Source organism: Podarcis raffonei, chromosome 2, assembly GCF_027172205.1.
Source record: "Podarcis raffonei isolate rPodRaf1 chromosome 2, rPodRaf1.pri, whole genome shotgun sequence".
Classification (NCBI taxonomy): Eukaryota; Metazoa; Chordata; class Lepidosauria; order Squamata; family Lacertidae; genus Podarcis; species Podarcis raffonei.
The window spans coordinates 1698928-1718479 of record NC_070603.1 but is presented as its reverse complement, the minus strand read 5'-3'; the positions used below and the strand labels follow the sequence as shown (position 1 = coordinate 1718479).

General features: G+C 47.5%; 1 protein-coding gene across 7 annotated transcripts in view; it reads left to right on the top strand.

The window, feature by feature from the left end:
• Window positions 1-19552, top strand: part of COL5A3 (collagen type V alpha 3 chain) — a 128292-nt gene that overhangs the window by 21580 nt on the left and 87160 nt on the right. For 4 of the 7 annotated variants that reach the window (XM_053369417.1, XM_053369409.1, XM_053369445.1 and 1 more), the window contains exons 2-6: window positions 4922-5089; window positions 5364-5577; window positions 8513-8675; window positions 13408-13530; window positions 15604-15735. In XM_053369417.1, coding sequence (XP_053225392.1) covers window positions 4922-5089; window positions 5364-5577; window positions 8513-8675; window positions 13408-13530; window positions 15604-15735 — 800 coding nt within the window. Of the gene's footprint in view, window positions 1-4921; window positions 5090-5363; window positions 5578-8512; window positions 8676-9420; window positions 9569-13407; window positions 13531-15603; window positions 15736-15776; window positions 16078-19552 lie in introns of those variants that run through there. The other 3 variants (XM_053369420.1, XM_053369427.1, XM_053369435.1) reach the window with 3 other exon arrangements.

Genomic DNA, 19552 nt, shown 5'->3' with positions numbered 1-19552 from the left:
CCAGAGCCTAAGCTGCCATGAGTCATCCATATGCTGTCACTGGTCTGGAAAGCTCCAGGGGGAAAGTTATATGGTCTACTTGACTGATGAATTCCAACTTCTACTAGTTTGTGATGAAGCAGAAGGCACAGGAATAAATGTAAATGTGCTGCTTAAGTTTCAACCAGGCCAGTCCTGTTTTCTTTCTGGATTTTCAAACATCTTCCAGCCTCACTATGGAATCCATTCTCAAGAATGGTGGTTGTGAAGTAGTTTCCCTTGCCTTTTTCATTTTGTAGATGCAGAATGACAAAAAGGTGCAGAATTCCCCCCACTTCCCTTCCTATTCAGTGTGTATTAACGTGCACAGTGGGGTTTCTATCATGATTATTGATAGTGAGCATAGAACAGAAGTGGTAATGATTGTTCCAGATTAAGTTATCCATATTAAAAGTATGACATTCTGTTTAGACTCCTCAGTTTATTGGAATTTGAAGGCATGTTGCCACATGGCATATTTTAGGAATAAGATGCATTTCCCCCCTGTTCATCCAGCCCCCGCAAGTCACATGTGCCATGAGCTGAGTGCATGCAAGCCATCAGCCCATCTGCACAGCAGACGGAGATGATGGAAGAGCTGGCATGGCAATGTGATGGTGCTCTGAGCCATGCCGTTCTGCTAGACTTGGCATGGCTTTGTTGTTGTTGGGGAATGATGATCTCTAATGTGTAATATGGCCGTTATTGAATAAGGCCATCTTAAAAACATAAGAAGAGCCCTCCTGGATCAGGCCAAAGGCCAATCTAGTTCACCATCCATTTCTTCTCAATGACCCACCAGATGTTTATGCGAAGCTGAGATGTAGGACCTCTGTGCAACAGCACTCTCCTTGTTCGTGATTCACAGTTTCTTCAGAGGCATACTGCCTTTGACAGTGGAGGTAGATGATGATGATGATATTAATTTATATCCCGCCTCTTCCCCAGTCTGAAACTTAAGGAAGCTTACACAGATAAAATAGAACAAGCTAAGAAGAAAAACACAAGCTATGTGTTTTTATAAAGTTAAGGTGGAGGGGAGGAATCTCCTGTTTTTCCATCACCAAATCAAAAGCCCAAAATGTTTCAGGTGAACCCAGAAGTTTTTGGAGTTTAGCTCCCTTTAGCCCCAGACAGCATGGCCAGTGTTGGGGGTCAATTTCGTCCGGGGGTCCGGCACACTTCTCTTGCGCAGCTCTGGTCTTCCCCCCTGGGACCTTTGACTCAGCAGAGCGTAAAACACAGCGGAACAGAAGCAGGAAACGTTCTTCGTGTGAAGGCAATAATTCAGGCTGAAACGCAGCAGTCTGCTTATCTTAAAGTCTTTATTCCTTAGCAAAACACAATAGCTATAAATCTCCTGGCGACAGTTCACCCATGGCTGCTGCTCTCTCCACGGAGCTAACACGCACACTGAAAGAACACAGTAAACCACTCCCTTCAGTGTTCTAAGCCCGCCCTCAGAATGTGAGGCGTCATCACTCAGAACTCTTAACCCTGTAAGTTCTGAGCCTCTCCTAACACCCCCTCTCGAATCACGTTCTGAGAGGACCTCTGAGTGTTCAACACCTTCCCCATTGCCTTCCGCCCCTTCCTGGCATCGTTGTTAGGCACCTGTTGAACCTCACAAACCTTAGGTTCGCACTGTGCGAAACCAACCCACGCATTTGTGACCTGAAACCTCTCAGGTGGAATTTCCTTTGTAGCCCGCGAAGACCGCCTGGGCACAAACTGGGGTGATCCTTTTGACCCACTGGGGCCAGCATGTGCGTCTTCCTCATCAGAAGACTCCCCCTCTGATTTGACACGTCTGTGAGCTTTCTCCATTATGCGCACAGGAGATGAGGGCTCACTCTTGGACACTCCCTTAACAACCTGTGGAGACGCCCTACTCTGTTCAGGGACCCGGTCTCCACCAGCAGGTTCAGGCTCTGGCTCTCCTTCCTCCTCAGAGTCAGACAGACAATCTGAGTGAAAGTCAGAGCGCGCTTTGCGCCTTGCCCAACCATCCTGCTCAAAGAACTCAGCCTGTTTACTGACCAGAAGCTTGGTCTGATCACCTTCTGGGTATGCGAATCTCCACCCTTTTGTCGCAGGCTCATATCCACAGAAGATCATTTCCTGGTACCTTGGGCCACCCTCCTGCTGCAGAAACTTTGGTACAGGCACCATGGCTCTGCTACCAAAAGTGCGAAAGAAATGCACAAGCGGCTTCTGCCGATGAAGCAGGAAATACGGGGTGTCACCTACCACTGCATTGTAGCACCTGTTCATCGTGAAATTGGCCGTTTTTACTGCCTCCCCCCAGAAACTGTGAGGCAAACCAGAGTCATCCAGTAGAATCTCTGATGCTTGAACCAGAGCTTTACTCCTAAGCTCTGCCACGCCACTCTCCTGAGGAGAAGTCACCTTGTGACGTATCCCCCTCTGGCGAAAGAAACCCTTTAGAGCAGACCCAGTGACCTCTGAACTACGGTCAAACTGGAAACCTTGCACCTTGGTGGAGAACCTCAGTTCCACCTCTGCAACCCAATCTTTGATCAGTTGCGCTGCTTCCTCCTGCGTTGTCAGAGAAAAAGCCCAGGAGTTCCTAGTAAAATCATCGATCAAAATCAGCAGATGCCTGGCTTTGCCCAGACTTGGCTGAGGCATAGGCCCAAACAGGTCTGCGTGCACAAGCTCAAAAGGCTTTGTGGTTACCCTCTCCACTCTGGGATAACTGCATCCCTTGCTCTTGGCTTTTCTACAAGCCCTGCAATTTAGGGTTGCACCACATTCTCTTACCTTGCACCCTTTGGTGCATTCTGATAACATCTGCAAGTCTTCACAAGACCCATGTGCAATCCTCTTGTGCCACACGCATGCACATGAAACATGAGTGTTCCCCCCTCCCTCCAGAGGTGATTCCAGAACAAAGAGATTGTTCTGATTTTTCTCAACACGTACCAGTTGCTTCCCCCCTCTGGAAATTGTACAGACATTGTTTTCAAAACTCACTGAATATCCCTCCTGTAAAAGGCACGGTACAGATAGCAGGCAATGTTTTATCTCAGGGAGAACATAAACCTTCAATTCAGCCTGTAAAAAAGAGACAAACATGTTACCAACATGGGTTATACGTCCCTGTGAACCTGTAGCAAATTTAACTGTTTTCTCAGTTGAAACAGCCTTGCAGTTCCACATTTGTCCATCAGGTGGCGCTGTGACCAGATGGGCATTCGCAGCCGAGTCAACAACCCAACGTAGGACTCTCCCCCCTCCGGAGTTGTCCTTCTTTGTTGCCTTAGCAACTGACTTCCTGCTGCCCCCGACCTTGGGGCGTTCGCTGTAGGTGTTCTCCAAAACAGCCATCGACGCAGTCAGCTGATAAGCCTTCCCACGCCTGCTCCCTCTGTTGCCATGGAAACCCGGCTGGTTCCCATGGGAAACGACCTTGGAAACATCCTGCCCTGGCTCCCTTGCTCTCTGTGGGCAGTTGTGACGCAGGTGTTCAGCCGAGGCACAAACAAAACATCTCCGAGTGGAAAACTTTGCAAACGTGCCTTTGGTCTTCTCTGCCCCCCCAACCTTTCCAGCAGCACTCCTCCTTGAGGCTTTTCTGCCGTTGGGAAAATGGCCTTTGGCTTCTGCTGTGGTTTCTCTGCAAACCCCCTCCAGCTCCTGCCAAACAGCCTGGGCACTCTCAAGACCCTTGGAATGGCCTGCATCCCCATTCTCTGGTGCAAAGCTCTTCTCTTCTCCCAGCTGTTCTCCAGCACGCAGCTCACGTGTAGGGGCATTCCGGCAGCCCTCCAGCACAGTCCCAGCCCCCTCTGGGCCTTCTGGGCGTCCCTCAGCCCCTCTTGGACTTCCAGCCCCCTCTGGGCTTCTTGGTGCTTCCTCAGAGCAATTCTCAGCCCCCTCTGGCCTGGCTCCCACTGTCTTCTTCAGTGCCTGCCTTCTCCCGGCCCAGGGCTTGCTCCCGTCCACCTTATCAAGAGGGATTGACAACTTCTGGCTGTCTGCCATCTCTCCCCCGGGGCCCGGCCTACTTACAAGTACCTCCCGGTCCGGCAGATCCCAGCTCCTCACAGCAAACTCCTGGCTGGCTCCAGCTACTCCTCAGCTGGCCTTTGGCTGCTCCTCAGCCTCTTTGCCTGCAGTTTCACTTCCCAGCGTCTCATCAGCTGGCCTCTGGCTGCAGTCCTCTCACACACACGAACGTTGCTTATCTTTATTGCTGATCTCCATAACCTGTTGGGGGTCAATTTCGTCCGGGGGTCCGGCACACTTCTCTTGCGCAGCTCTGGTCTTCCCCCCTGGGACCTTTGACTCAGCAGAGCGTAAAACACAGCGGAACAGAAGCAGGAAACGTTCTTCGTGTGAAGGCAATAATTCAGGCTGAAACGCAGCAGTCTGCTTATCTTAAAGTCTTTATTCCTTAGCAAAACACAATAGCTATAAATCTCCTGGCGACAGTTCGCCCATGGCTGCTGCTCTCTCCACGGAGCTAACACGCACACTGAAAGAACACAGTAAACCACTCCCTTCAGTGTTCTAAGCCCGCCCTCAGAATGTGAGGCGTCATCACTCAGAACTCTTAACCCTGTAAATTCTGAGCCTCTCCTAACAGCCAGTGGTCAAGGATGATGGGAGAAGTATGAAATGTAAGAGAGGCATGGAAAGGGTTTCAGTTCCCATGGTGTCCAAACACTTCCTTTTTGATTCCACATCTACCTCTAGCTAAGCAGGTGCTATTGTTTTCAACAAACACATCAGCTTTATGGTGTGTGGCAAGGCTTTCTCGTCTAATAGAAGAAAAGTGACCTGTCTGGGCACAGAAGTGGGGACTGCCCTTACTCCCCCCCAGATATGACTTTGTATTGTGGGCAAGGGGTAACTATGTCCTGTTCTTCCCTTCCAGATGACCTTGTGGATGTGCTCCAGGCGTTTGGTGTGCGAGAGGGCAAAAATGGGGTCTCGATCGCTGCTGGTATCTGCACCCAGAGAAATGGCTCTGATGAAAGTGATCTTGCCTTCCGCCTAGAGAACCAGACATATTTCAGCGCCCCAACCAAGCAGCTCTTTCCTGGTAAGGGTGGAGCATGAAAACTCATTGGATTGTGTATTGCATCAAAGCTGATGGGCAGACTCTGAGCCTTTTTTGTAATATTTTTTATTTAAATTTTCAAAAAACATATATTTAAGTACATGAAATATATTTTGTATTTTTCCAACTTCCCATCCCATTTTCTCCCCATCTGCTGCACAATACCTTCTATTTCTTATACCATCACCTCAGTACTGTTTTCTCTAATTCCTTCCCAGTTCTCACTGTCATGATGTGTTGCCTTCCTCCCTTGCAGATGGCTCCTTCCCAGTGGACTTCTCAATACTGGCTACTCTGCGAGCTGTCAAAGGAAGCCAGTCATTCTTGCTCTCTGTATATGATGAGCGGGGAGTACAGCAACTTGGTGTAGAGATCGGACGGTCTCCGGTCTTCCTCTATGAAGACCAGCTTGGCCACCCAGTGCCTGAGGACTATCCTCACTTTCGCCGAGTCAACTTGGCTGATGGCAAGTGAGTTGGGATCGGTGGGGTGGGAAGAAGCCTCTGAAAGTTGTTATCTGATTTGGGCACACAACTGAAAGACCAGTTTAGGTCTACAGTGTCTTATATATTTTCAAAGAGCTGGTGGTTGTACAATGAAAGTCTCATGGGGAAGGGCCACAGCTCAGTGGGTAGAGCATCTGCCTTGCACAAAGAAAGCTCTTGGTTCAACCCCCAGCATCCCCAGGGTGAGGAGCGTCCCCTGTTTGAAACATGGAGAGCCACTGCCAGTCCGTGCAGACAATACTGAGCTAGATGGACCAGTGGTCTAACTCAGTAAAGACAGCTTCTGTATGCTTCTATCATATTCCCTTGTGCACACATTCCCATCGGCCTCTCCGGTCAAATAGGTTTTGCCAATTATCAAACCCTTTTTAAAATCCTTGAACAGAGATAAGAAGAAGGAGTGGACACTCTCCACCTCTGTGGACACACCCCAGGCACACACACAAACAGATTTTTCCTAAGGTGGTATCCCAGCCCTAATATTCCACTTTCTAATGATGGGGAACCTGTGGTCCTCTAGCTGTTGCTGGTCTTCAGCTTCCATCAGCTGGAGTCAGTATGGTTGATGGTCACGGCTGATGAGAGTTGTCATCCAGCAATGTCTGGAGGGTCAAATGTTCCCCACGTCTGCTTTAACTCTTTGCTTTGATAATTCCTTGTTAAATGCCATTGAATTGTGGTGAGACATTTCTGCTCATCTCCATCCCGTGATTCTCGTATCCCATATCTGTTCCTGTGGTCTTCTCCAATTACACCATTCCTTTTGGTATGTGTGAAGTAGTGAATAAAGTATTGGGTTTGATCATGCCAGACATTTGTTCACATTATTCCAGGGCCATTAATTTTACTGGATGGTCTTAGCGATTTCTTTATCACATACCGTATTTTTCGCTCTATAACACGCACCCGACCATAACACGCACATAGTTTTTAGAGGAGGAAAACAAGAAAAAAAAATTCTGAATGAAACAGTGGATGTATCATTTTTGTGCTTCATGCTGCGGCCACAGACATGTGATTTGACGGTGAGTTTGGGGTAGCCCAATGCAAAGATCCTGAGGATCCATATGGATCCATGCTTTGTAACCACGTTTTTGCACCATTGCAGCCCCAGGCAACAGTGGGTGCGTGGTTTTTTTGGTGCAGGCTGTAGCCATGGACATGCTATGTGATCTGATGGTGAATTTGGGGTGACCCAATGCAAAGATCCTGAGGATCCATGTGGATCCATGCTTTGTAACCACGTTTTTGCACCATTGCAGCCCCAGGCAACAGTGGGTGCGTGATTTTTTTGGTGCAGGCTGTAGCCATGGACATGCTATGTGATCTGATGGTGAATTTGGGGTGACCCAATGCAAAGATCCTGGGGATCCATGTGGATCCGTGCTTTGTAACCACGTTTTTGCACCATTGCAGCCCCAGGCAACAGTGGGTGCATGATTTTTTTGGTGCAGGCTGTAGCCATGGACATGCTATGTGATCTGATGGTGAATTTGGGGTGACCCAATGCAAAGATCCTGAGGATCCATGTGGATCCATGCTTTGTAACCACGTTTTTGTACCATTGCAGACCCAGGCAACAGTGGGTGCGTGATTTTTTTGGTGCAGGCTGTAGCCATGGACATGCTATGTGATCTGATGGTGAATTTGGGGTGACCCAATGCAAAGATCCTGAGGATCCATGTGGATCCGTGCTTTGTAACCATGTTTTTGCACCATTGCAGCCCTGTTTTTGCATCAGATCATTGCTATGTGATCTGATGGTGAATTTGGGGTGACTCAATGCAAAGATCCTGAGGATCCATGTGGATCCGTGATTGGAACCACGTTTTAAGTGGGGAGGGAAGGAAAAACATAGAAGCGACAAGGAGAGGGGTGTGCAGAGAAGCAGCTGGCTAAGAATGCAGGAGAGGGGTTTTACCGGAGGGAGGAAAGGAAGGCAAAAGTCCCCCCCCCCACAAGCCAGCCAGCTCTCTCTCTCTCTCCCCCCCCCCAACCTGCATGTTGCCTTCGAGTCCCAGACGTGCTTGCCTGGAGGGGAGGGGTTTTCTCTGCTCTTTGTTCCGTTTGAACAAACACAGTAAGGAAACAGAAGCGGGTGGGCAGTAAGACCCTGAGGCAGAATGCAGGAAAGCAGCAGACGATTTGATATTTGCCTGATTTTTGCCTTCACTCGCGCTTGTCAGCTCCAGGGACCACACATTCGCTCAATAACACGCACAGACATTTCCCCTTACTTTTTAGGAGAAAAAATCTGCGTGTAATAGAGGGAAAAATACGGTATTCTGTCAACCCAGCCTACCTCTTGGGGATGTTGTGAGGATAAATGAGATGTGAACTTTTAAATGATATGGAAGCGATCATCAGTGGAGATCTTCAGTCCAAGATTTAGCTGAGTAGTTCAAATCCATATATCAAAGGGTTGGTGTATTGGATAGATTTTGGACTGTGAAGAGCTGGGTTCAAATCCCCACTTGTACATTTTCAAAAAACTCGCTGTGTGGTCTTGGGCAAGTCACTAGCTCTCATCCTAGTCTACCTTATAGGATAAAACAGATAACCTCACATGTGCTTTCCCGAGTTCCTTGGGAACAGGGTGGGATACAAATAAAGTGAATTTTAAGATGTGGGAAACAATCATTATTAATGTGAAAATTCAGTGTTGCCTCTTTTCTCCTCCTGGATCATAATACCACAGCTTCTTTTATGCCAACAGCAAATAGCACTGTTTCCAGTCTCATTCTCTTGGCCTCTCTCGGTCTGTTTCACACCCCCTGTGAAAGTCAGTCCACTCCACTGTCAGATGAGAGTATGATCTAGGTCCCCAGTGCCCTGTTTCCAGGCACCTTATTTATCCCACTTAATACCCACCTTTCTGATCTGTACCATCCCTTGGCAGGTGGCATCGCATTGCTCTGAGTGTGGAAGGTGGGAATGTATCTTTGAGTATTGACTGTGAAGAACCTGCAATACTTCCCCTAAAGCGAAGCATGCAGCCAATTGTCAGTGTTGATGGTGCCACCTTGCTTGCAGCTCGCCGGCCGGATGAAGATGTTTTTGAGGTAGGAAAGATCGTTCAGAAGTCTCAAATGCTTTCTTTGATCATTTCATGAACCTCTAACTGCCGCCAAAGAGTGTACCAGTCAGTTAAATAGTCTATATTTGCCTACAGATGTCTTCACAAACAAAACTCTAGTTGGGATGCATGACCCACCAAACATCTGGCCTTACCTATGTGCCAGCTTTGTTTCTTATGGGAGTTACTAAATCCAGAACTCTCTGTACCCAATTCCAGCCATGCCACCTTCTTCCGTGGGTCTGGCAGGAATCTGGGAGGCTGGGTGGACTTTGGGCTCACAGGGCCAGATATTTTATAGTGCCACAAATCTTATAGAATCCAGATGCCATTTTCTGCCCTAACAGCCACCTTGGCACCCTCTGAAATGTAAATTGATGTTGGAGCATGGAAAACCAATGACTCGTGCACAGGTCCCCCCACCTCCCGTTTCCACCCTTCACTCTCTGAAGCTTGCTGCCTGTATGGTTGAGGGAGTTCAGCAGAGCCTGCCTTTGTATGCCTGTACTGGCTGCCGGATTTATGTTAGGATCTTTCTTATGGAGCTTCACTTAATTTCAGGCAGGGACTGCAGACACAGAACTGAGTGGGCTGTCCTTTTATGGCCTTGGAGTCACAATGAGAAAGTTAGATCACCATACCATGGTCCTATTGTGACTGTGACCGTGAAACTTCTGGTATGGGTTGCCTGAGCTCATGAGATGACACAGAATATTGTCTGCAAACATTTCAGCTACTCAGGAATGTTTGCTGTCAGGATCAAATGAAGAAAGGGGACAGTTGTCAGTTTGGCTGGGATTAAAACCTCACATAGGCCTTATGACTGGAAAGAGGTCCCAAGACGTAGTGAAGCTAAAGGACAGGGAGCCCAGAGATAATGTAAGTGATGGAAGGGTGCACAATAGGCAGCAAAAATGGCTTGTCTGGTAGGGCAGAGCTGCAGCAAAAGCCTCCGGGCAGTAGTGTCATGGCTGCTTACGGGGAGGAGGAGTAAGGCAGCAACAAGATCAGGGCTGTGTGGGCAAACAGGTGGGAGCACTGGGTTGACTCTAGTGATGTGACTGCATATTCCCAATCTGGCTGTTGCTTCGCTTGTCCTCCTCCCAGTAAATGGCAGCATCACTTCTGCTGGGAGGCCATTAAGGTGCCTCCATCCCACGAAGTGAGCCACTGTGGATAGGCAGAAACAGGAACCTAAAAGGGGTAGGGGAAGAAGGCATGAGGAGAAGGCAGAGAAGAGGAAGCCGTATCTGTCTGCAGTGAGGAGATTCTGCACTTTTGTGGAATGAGTGCCCATATGTTTTACCTTTTCCAAACAGAAGTGGAAATAAAGTTTTAAAAGGAAAACCAAGAAGGCAGAGGGCCTTCTTGTTAGTGACGTCCTCCCTGTGGAACGCCCGCCTGTCAGATGTCAAGGAGTTAAAGAATTACACAACTTTTAGAAGACATGTGAAGGCACCCCGGTATCGGGAAATTTTTAATGTTTGATTTTTTTTATTATGTTTTTAGATATGCTGTAAGCCACCCAGACTGACTGGGGAAACCCAGTCAGACGTGTGGGGAATAATAATAATAATAATAATAATAATAATAATAATAATAATAATATTTCAAGTGCTGCAGATGTTTTTCATCTGAAGAGAAAATCCCAGACCTCGCCCCAGGGATTCCCAAATCTGGGCGGGACAACGCTGGCCCTTTTCCAATGGTCTCCAGAAGCAGAAAGCACCCCCAGCCGCCTCCTACATTCTTCCCCCAAGCACAAAATGTCAGAGGGCAGAAGGTCTTTGAAGGCATCTAGGCCGGGTCCTGGGGGTGGCCAAGAACAAGCACTTCTTGTAGTGGCTCTCAGGAAACCTTGGCCCAGAGCCATTAGCCTCTGGGGAGTTGGGCGGCAGCGACGGAGTGCCTGCAAGGTTTGGATGTGGCCATTTTGGACTGTGGGGCAACTGTCTGTTGGGTGGCAATGTGGTGGGAGGGCTCACTGAAACTGTGTGTGTCTGTGTCTGTGTCTGTGTCTGTTTCTGTGTGTGTGTGTGTGTGTGTGTGTGTGTGTGTGTGTGTGTGTGTAAGGAACCAGGAGGAATGCTCCAAACCTACATTGTATGTCTGTTCTGTCACACTTCTCTCATAATCCTCTCTCCTACCTCCAGCAAGGAATGCAGCTAATCCTCCTGAAGCAGAACAGAGTGCAGAACAGGCACCAGGGAGCCTGCAGTGAGGGGTGAGCTTGAGAGGAACAACAGGGCAAGAAGTGCAGGAACTATAGTTTCACGAGCAGTCACTATTCTGCCTTCTGTCAAATTCCATTCTAGTTAGGTGAAAGGGGACTCTGGGACTCTCATTCCTTGCCCCAGCCCTTCAGTTAAAACCATTCCACACAGCAATCATGCTCAGGGCTGCAACACTGGCATTTTCCATAGTAACAGAAAGTATGAAGGGCAGGTACACATCCCTGGATGAGTGGTGGATGAAGGCCAGAGATCCTTGGCCAATCGAGGCTCCTCAGCATGTGTTCGCTGCCTGTTTCGGGATGCTTAGTCAGAATTTATACTTTCTAAGGAAAAAATGGTTTTTTAAAAGCCTCTGTTGCTAAAGACCTGCTTGTAATATCTGAATGACCCATTTACAATATTAACCACCTTTCTGCAAGCAGCCGGCCTGAATGTGTGAGAGAGTACGGTCTCCTTGTTCGACTTTTGGTGATGCAATTTGGGTGATTAAAATTCTTGGATATCTCTGTAACCCTCCCTATCCCCAAGCCCACCCTAACTGGCTATTCTCCCCACAGAATAAATCTGGGAGGGGGTTATGCACAGAGGGTTCACAGCATGATTTTTGCTAGACAGTAGTATATGAAAATGTGAAAGGATACTCTGCAATTTGGCTGGAAGTAGATTGAATGAGCTGTGACATCAGTGAATGGGAACAGAATGCTAGGAGGTATTTTAGAAGTGTGCCTTAGTAAATATGCATTCACAGGGTCTTCAGTGTATATTTTTACAAAGCTGGGTATGCAGATGTTCTCTCTCTCTGTGTATGTGTGCATATGCGATTCTATTTGTTTATGTGTCTGGGAATCTGGACACTCTCCCAGTCCTGGCGGCTCCTCCCTCCCTGTGACTTCTTTTTTGACCGAGGGGCTTCCTTTGCTTGATCCAGCCCTCTCTGTCCCTACCTGACCCTTGGGCCATAGAATCACAGAATCACAGAATCATAGAGTTGGAAGAGACCACAAGGGCCATCGAGTCCAACCCCCTGCCAAGCATGATTCACTCCCTTCCCCTGTGCTCTCCATCTTGCTGCTCGATTTCTTTTCCTTTCCATCTCCAAATGAATGTTGGGAGCACAGTAATTGTGGGTCCCAGCTGAGCAGGTGGGAGCAGGCGGTTCCGGGGGCTGTGCTGGAAACAGGCCCAATGGACATACTTTATGAGATGATTTATTGGGAGCATATGTTGCTTGTGCACCAGGGCTGGCTGGGATCACACAGGCCCAGTGGAGGGAGAGGGGGGCATGTCCAGCTGCAACTCAAAGCATGTTTGTGTACATGCACAGTCATAACAATTTGGCATACTGTGCTGTTGGCATTGTGGTCTCAGGCAAGAGAGACGAAAAGAAAGAAGGGGAAAAGGGATGATTGACTTCTTTTAGTGCACTCTAAGTTCTATTGGCATATGAGTATGCAGACTTTCAGACTATACAGAGCTCTTTGCCAGGCTCCATCATTGGCTGGGTGCAAAGTTCTGTGTTGCCTAAATGTTTGCTGTCTGAAGCATGGTCCAAAGATAGTGAATCCAAGAGTGGACAGGAGATTATTTGGATTGTTGTGCTGTATCCTTACAAAGTCCATTTAGGAAAGGATGAGATCAGCAGTCAGGCAAATGGAAGAAGAGTCTGATATTCATGAAGCCAATTCTGTATGAACACTGGCAAGGAGGCCTGCTAAGAAAATATCCAAGACCAAGGTTGAATTGATCTGGACAGATGGACACAGGGCTTCTAGCCAATTTGAAGGTTGGGCTGAGGACCAGACAAGGCCTGGGAGTGCCTGAATGGGCAGCAAACAATAGAGAAGGCCAGTGTTCGCCAATCCTGGCTAACTGGCTGAAGCTATGGCTTCTGGAATGGGAGGATCCGGGTTAGAGTTCTGTGAGGTACCTAAAAACAGCATAGTTCTTAGGAGAAAAGTTATGAGTTCTTATCCTTGCATGGCAGAGAGAGAGCAACCTCCTTCTAAGAGATGATGTGGTATTGTGGTTAAGAGCAGGAAGGTTCTCCCACCTCACCAAGTTCCAACTCACAGGGTGACCTTTTGTAACTAGTAAGGCTTCAGGCTCCCCTCTCCCAATTTTGTAACAGAGTGATAGCTATTCTGATCTTGAAGGCTGTTGTAAAGATTATTGAGTGAATGCCCATGGAGTGCTTTGAGCATTTAGGGCAAGTTATATAACACAGTTACTAGTTGTTGTAGGAGGAGACAGTCCAAGAAAATACACACATTTGTCTCATTTAATTGTCTCCACAGTCTTACAACACTCTCTTCTCACTGCAGTAGAAACATACACACAGACGGTACATGCAAACGGATACACCCTGACAACGACTGCCTGTTCTTTCAGTGTGTGTGTGTGTGTGTGTTTGTACACATGGGCACATGTTTGCAACAAGATTCTGACATGCTGTGTTCACTCCCCCCACTCCTGTCTTCCTTTCAGGGTGATCTCCAGCAGCTGCTGATTGTGCCGGATCCAGCAGCTGCAGCCCACTATTGTCAGCATTACATGCCTGATTGCGACAGACAGCTCACCTACGTGTTGCACGCCCAGGATCCCGAAGAGGTAGGGGAGCAAAGTACAGGGGTTCCCTGTTTCCGTGACTCTTACCCCAGAGCTGAGCCAAATTTGGAGGCCTATATAGGAGCCAGGGCTGGGGGAGATGTTTGTTTAAGTCAGCATTTAAAGGCAAGCCTACTTAATTCACACTTTCTGGACTGAAAAACAGCCATTCTGTGAACTCCACCCTCTTCTGAATTCTGCAATGTACAGAAATGCACATACTAAGGTAAAGTGTGCATATAGACGTCTATATTGATGAATGTAACATACAAAATGCTTTATGTTAGGGAAAATTGCATGCAAAAGTGTGTAGTAGGAAAAATCTGCACTTAAAATGCTGCTAAATTTTCATGAACCTTTTTTGAGAATAATTCTCAAACTGATATGGAAATGTGGAGAACTGAACTTAAGATCTGAAAAGCAAGAAATAGGGAGAAATTTGAATCAGCAGATTCACCCATCCGCCGATGCTCCCTGGCCTAGACAGTGAAGAAGACCTTTCCCGACCATGGAATGTGACTTATGTGACGTATTAGGCTTGCTCAGTATTATGGATGCTTCCCTCCCCCATTCTTAAAAGTCAAGATTTGCTCCCACTCTAAGTTTTTGTCTGTCTGACTCCCCTCCATCATCAGCACCTGCTTTCTGAGGCAGTTGCCCCACTCTGGCGAATGGTAGGGCCGGCACTGCTGGTTCCATAGGGGCAATATTGGTACTTGAGGTGGCAGAATTCCAGAGATGCTAGCCTTCAAACACATACAGAGCTGGATTCATCCAATGAGTCCTGCTAGGAGAAGCCCATGCCAGGACTTGGGAATGCTACAGCAAAGGCATATTCAGCCTGTGGTAGAGATGTGGAGACTGGCCTTTTTTTTTTTTTGTACATCATCATGCCTTGCTGAAACCTGGCCCTGGCCCTGCTTAATGTGGGGGCCTCTGATGTATTCCCCAGATATTGCTTGTCTTCTGCATTTATTACACACTGACAAGGGTTGTGGGGGTGGAAGCAGTATGGGATGGGGTCATGGTCAGGAAATATAGAGCCACATATTTTTGTGTTATCAACCATGGAAATCCCCAGGCTCTCAGCTTCACAGCATGAGCGTATATAAGCATCACTAAATGGACGGAAGGATTCATGCAGTCTGACCTTTGAAGAGGGCTCATGGGGGCAGGGCAGGGGAATTGATTGGAGGGCGTTATGGCAGCATGCTTTGAAATGTCAGTCAAAACACGGAGCAGAGCCTGCTAACTTCAGGGATGTGGGAGAGATAATAGAATCATAGACCTGTAGAGTTGGAAGGTGCACCCTGAGGGTCATCTAGTCCAACCCCCTGCAATGCATGAATCATTTGTCCAAAATGAGGCCCAAACCCACAACCCTGAGATTAAGAGTCTCATGCTTGACCAGCTGAGCTATTCTGAGTTATTAATCTGTCGTCTGGGGAAAGTGGATCTCCAGAACCAGGCTACACCCTTCCCATCATGATCAGAATGGCATCCATCACTCTGCAGCTGCCTGTGGAATTACTGAAAGGTCTCAGTGCCCTCCTCTGCCTGGATCCTATGTTAGAACTCTTGCAGGAACTGCTTTTAGTTCCATTTGGTAAGCCCACATCTAATAGGGCCAGCCATGAGCCTGGATCGTTCACTTGAGGGTTGATGGAGATTGCTTCTGCAGCCTGTGGGATGTAGTGGGCAAAATGGGGTTGACCCCAAAGGCATCCAGCAGAGCCCTGGGCATGATGGAATGGAGGCAGAACGTGAGTATGTGGGCAGAAGGGACAGGTATAAACTGTTACTGAATCGAGTCATCTTGGCCCCAAAGCAAGCAAGGGCTAGACTATTGGGTGAAGGGTCTCTCTTCTGTGTGCCCTGTTCCCCTCTGCCTACCTGTCTCTTGGGAATGGGCTCCTGGTGGCTGGGGGGTGGGGGTGGCATCTCTTGGTGTTCCATGGGAATAGTGGAGTGCCTCTCTTCTTTCTCAAGTGTCTGCTTTCTCTCTCTTTCCCTCCCCCCATCCTTCATTGTTTCCTCCCCTTCTTCTGTCTTCTCCCTCCCCCCAATCCTGTGCAGAACATTCCCCGCAGGAAGGGCAAGAAGGGCAAGGGCAAGAGAAAGGGCAAGGGCAAGAGGAAAGGGAGAGGCAAGAAGAAGAGGAACAAGGAGTCGCCGGAGACGTCCTCGCTCACTCCGGCCCCCGGCCAGGTAGAGAGTGCAACTAACTGCCCTCTGCTGGCCTAATAACACACAGCCTCTCCTGGCCTAACCCTCTGCCCACCTAACTGAGCTGTCCTGCCTAACCTGCCTAACTCGCAGCTTTTCTCCTGCTTTGTCCCAAGCAGTTCTTCAGGCAGAACTGCCTGCTCAGTGCTTGCCTCCTCTGTCCACATGTTGCTGCCCCTCAGGGGCAACCATGAAAACCATGTTCAGCAGCCGCTGGCCTCGGGGGTCATGAACTCTAGGAGAGCCGGGAGTTCTGGGCTCACCTCCATGCTTCTGATTCCACTGGTGCCAGTTGGCCACAAAGCTTTTTCTTCAGACGTGCAGGTGAGTTTACATGCCTGAGGACACATTCTCCTCACCTGTGTGCCAGGTCATGTCTCCTATGGGTCTTCTCTTGATGTTCAACCATCAGTCATTTTCAAAGTCGAGATGAGCCCGTGAGTCGATGAGCTTGATCAGCCAAATTTCCCCAGAAAACTGGAGTAACACAGGGCTTTTGCATTGGTGGGAAGCTACAGTAGCCTCTTGGTAAATCACAGAGAGTGTTCACATAGATTTATGGCTGGCTTCATCATGGTGTGAACAAGGCAGGCAGGTTGAAATGTAAATAAAGAAATGTAGGCTGAAGAAAATGGATTGCTTTGGACCTTGATATTTTGAATCAGTAATCAGTATCTCGTAAGACACTCTCCTGTTAGGCAGCCTGGATTTTTTAAAGGTATATTTCCTAAAGGTTTTACTTATACAACACAGTACAGAAAAAAGTGCAGTAAGGAAAGGGACATAAAGAATATCAGCTTAATTCAGAACATGGTGTTGATATTCTTTGTGTCCCTTTCTTTATAGTGCTTCCCCCATATCCCTTGTACTTTGTTGTAAAAATAAAAATGTTCAGAAATCAAGGCTGCGTAATATAACAATGTCAAAAGAGATACATCATCAATTTTTGGTCTGCCCTTGAACTTAGACCAGCTTTTCATTTGCAATATTAGGGGTGGGAGCCTGTGGCCCTGCAGATGTTGTTGCAGATGTAACTCCCACCAGCCTTAGTCATTGGTCATGCTGGCTGGGACTGATGGGAGTTTTGGAGTCCAACAACAAGGACACTCCTCATAGAATTCACTGCAGTTCCAGTTTCCTTCCTGAGTGGAAAACCTGAGGTTGCAACTCTGTCATGTGTGAAACAGCCTACAGAAGTGTTTAAGGTCGGTTAGAACCCCAAAGCTTTGATTCCTCCCTACCATGCTTAGGGGGGAGAAATGAGCATCATGCCTCCCCTCTATCCTATCCTATCCAGGTATGTCTTCCTGTGCCCATTGTATTATCTTCCTGCATTTTGCTGCCCTCCTTCCTTCCTCCCATTACTGGCCCTTTTATGTCAGGGCAGTATCCAGAAACTTGTGAAATATGGGTCAGGGGGCTGCTGAGCTCATCCTGCCAGTGAGTCACTGTTGGCTTGGCCAGGGAGAACCATTTTCCTGCCAAATGGAGCAGTTGGAGGAGTTCCTCCCTCTGGGATCAGAACTCCAGCTGCTGGACTGCTCAGTACTGGCAGAGAAAAAGCATCTTTCCCTCTCTTCCCTTTCCCAACTTCTTCCCAGGAACGAGCTGCCACCCACCTGCCCTTGCCTTTCGCCTTGACGTGGGCTTATCCCTCCCTTTCACTATCCCCAAACGCTTGTCTATGAGCAAAGTTCAGGACTGCCGGGCAGTTGATCACAAATAGGCATTGGATACTTTTACACAACCTTTTAACACCCCCCCCCATTTAGCATGGTCGACAAAAATGGATCATTTGGATTTTGGCAAGGTCACCTAGTCTTACAAAGGCTGTGGCACATATGTAGAGATCACACCCTGCTTCATCTTGAGACATCTTGGCAAAGCTCATTGAGCCTGCCAGAGGGCTTGCAAATCTTGTTTGTCATTCCAGAATCAACTAATTCAAATTAAAAACTGCTCGTGTAAACCTATAAAGACAAACTGTGACTTGGAATTGGAGAGGTAGCAGTACTGTTTTGGAGGTCTGAATATCAGGTGTTGGGGGGGGGAGCTAATGCATGTTGGATGCTGGAAGGGAAAATTCTACCCCCCTCCCTCCCCCCCCCCCCCGGCCAATTTTGGGATCTGTCTGAGATTAAATTGCATAACAGCAGTGAATTTTAAAATAATTTGTTGTGATTATTTACTTATGCCTCATAATGACCCAAAGTTTAAACACTCCCAGGAAATAAATACATGGGAGATGAAATACGCGACTGGGTGCACTTTGTAAGTAGTGCTCTTGGGTTCTGTTTCCTTTCCTTTCCTCCTGCTTTCTCAGGTCAAACACTGGGTGAATTCATTAATTAAACCATTTTTCCCCAGCTGAAAAGATTCCTAGAGCAGCTTAAAAGGTAAAGGTAAAGGTACCCCTGCCCGTACGGGCCAGTCTTGACAGACTCTGGGGTTGTGCGCCCATCTCACTCAAGAGGCCGGGGGCCAGCGCTGTCCGGAGACACTTCCGGGTCATGTGGCCAGCGTGACAAGCTGCATCTGGCGAGCCAGAGCCGCACACGGAAACGCCGTTTACCTTCCTGCTAGTAAGCAGTCCCTATTTATCTACTTGCACTTTGACGTGCTTTCGAACTGCTAGGTTGGCAGGCGCTGGGACCGAGCAACGGGAGCGCACCCCGCCGCGGGGATTCGAACCGCCGACCTTTCGATCAGCAAGCCCTAGGCGCTGAGGCTTTTACCCACAGTGCCACCCGCGTCCCCTCGCCACCCGCGTCCCATATAATCAATAGTGAACAAGACAATCTCTGCTTGCAGACTTTCAACCTGAAAGGTGCAACACAAAAGGATGGGGAGGAAACAGCGAGGAAAGCAAATTTGGACCAGAATTCTCAAAGTTACAAAGTAGTTCTTATAATGACCAGTTGGAATGGAAACAGTTCAAGGAGAAGAGGGACCAAAATGAATAGATTTCTCAGCAGAGCTGATGGAATGGCCTTGGTTTCTTTCTCTTCCATTGCTTTAGCCTAGCCTGATAATAGACTCACCACAAATCGCATGTGCTATTCCATTCTGCTGCAGCCTCTTTCACTCCTTGATGGCAGTGGCCTCAGCAGGAGTAAGAATGGACTGGCCATGTTTATTCATTTGACTGAGGAATGACAGCTCAGTGTGAACCAGCATTCACTGATGCACCCAAGTCCCATGCAAAAATCACACTCTGGGTGACCAGCGATCCATAGGATGGGCAGCCATAGCTGGCATGTGAAGCAGATGCACAGAAGCGATTTTGTTTTGTTTTTTAAAAAATAATCTTTATTACTTTTAAGACTTACAAGAAAAGAAAAAAGAAGAAAAAAGTGAGAGAAAAAGGCAAAATAGAACAAAGAAGAAAAAAGAAAAAAGAAGAAACAATACAATACAATATATAAACAATACAAAACACAACCTTAACACACTAAACAAAACAAAACAAAACAACAATTTAAAAACATATACCATACCATTTCATTACTCTATCTTTCATTCCCTTATTTCATCGACCTCCTCACACCTCCCTTTTTGTATTCCACTTCTGTTACTTGTTTCAGCAATTCCTTTCCATCTTTCTCTATTTTTATCATTATGAATATCTTAACATATTTTTAACCTTAATTTCCATTAATACTAAAGTACTTATTTATACTTAACTCCTTATAACATTTCTGCTAAAGCCATAAAGTTTCATTCCAACAATTTTCTAACACTCATTAATTTTACAATATTTCTATATATAAACTTTAAACTTTCCCAATCTTCTTCCACC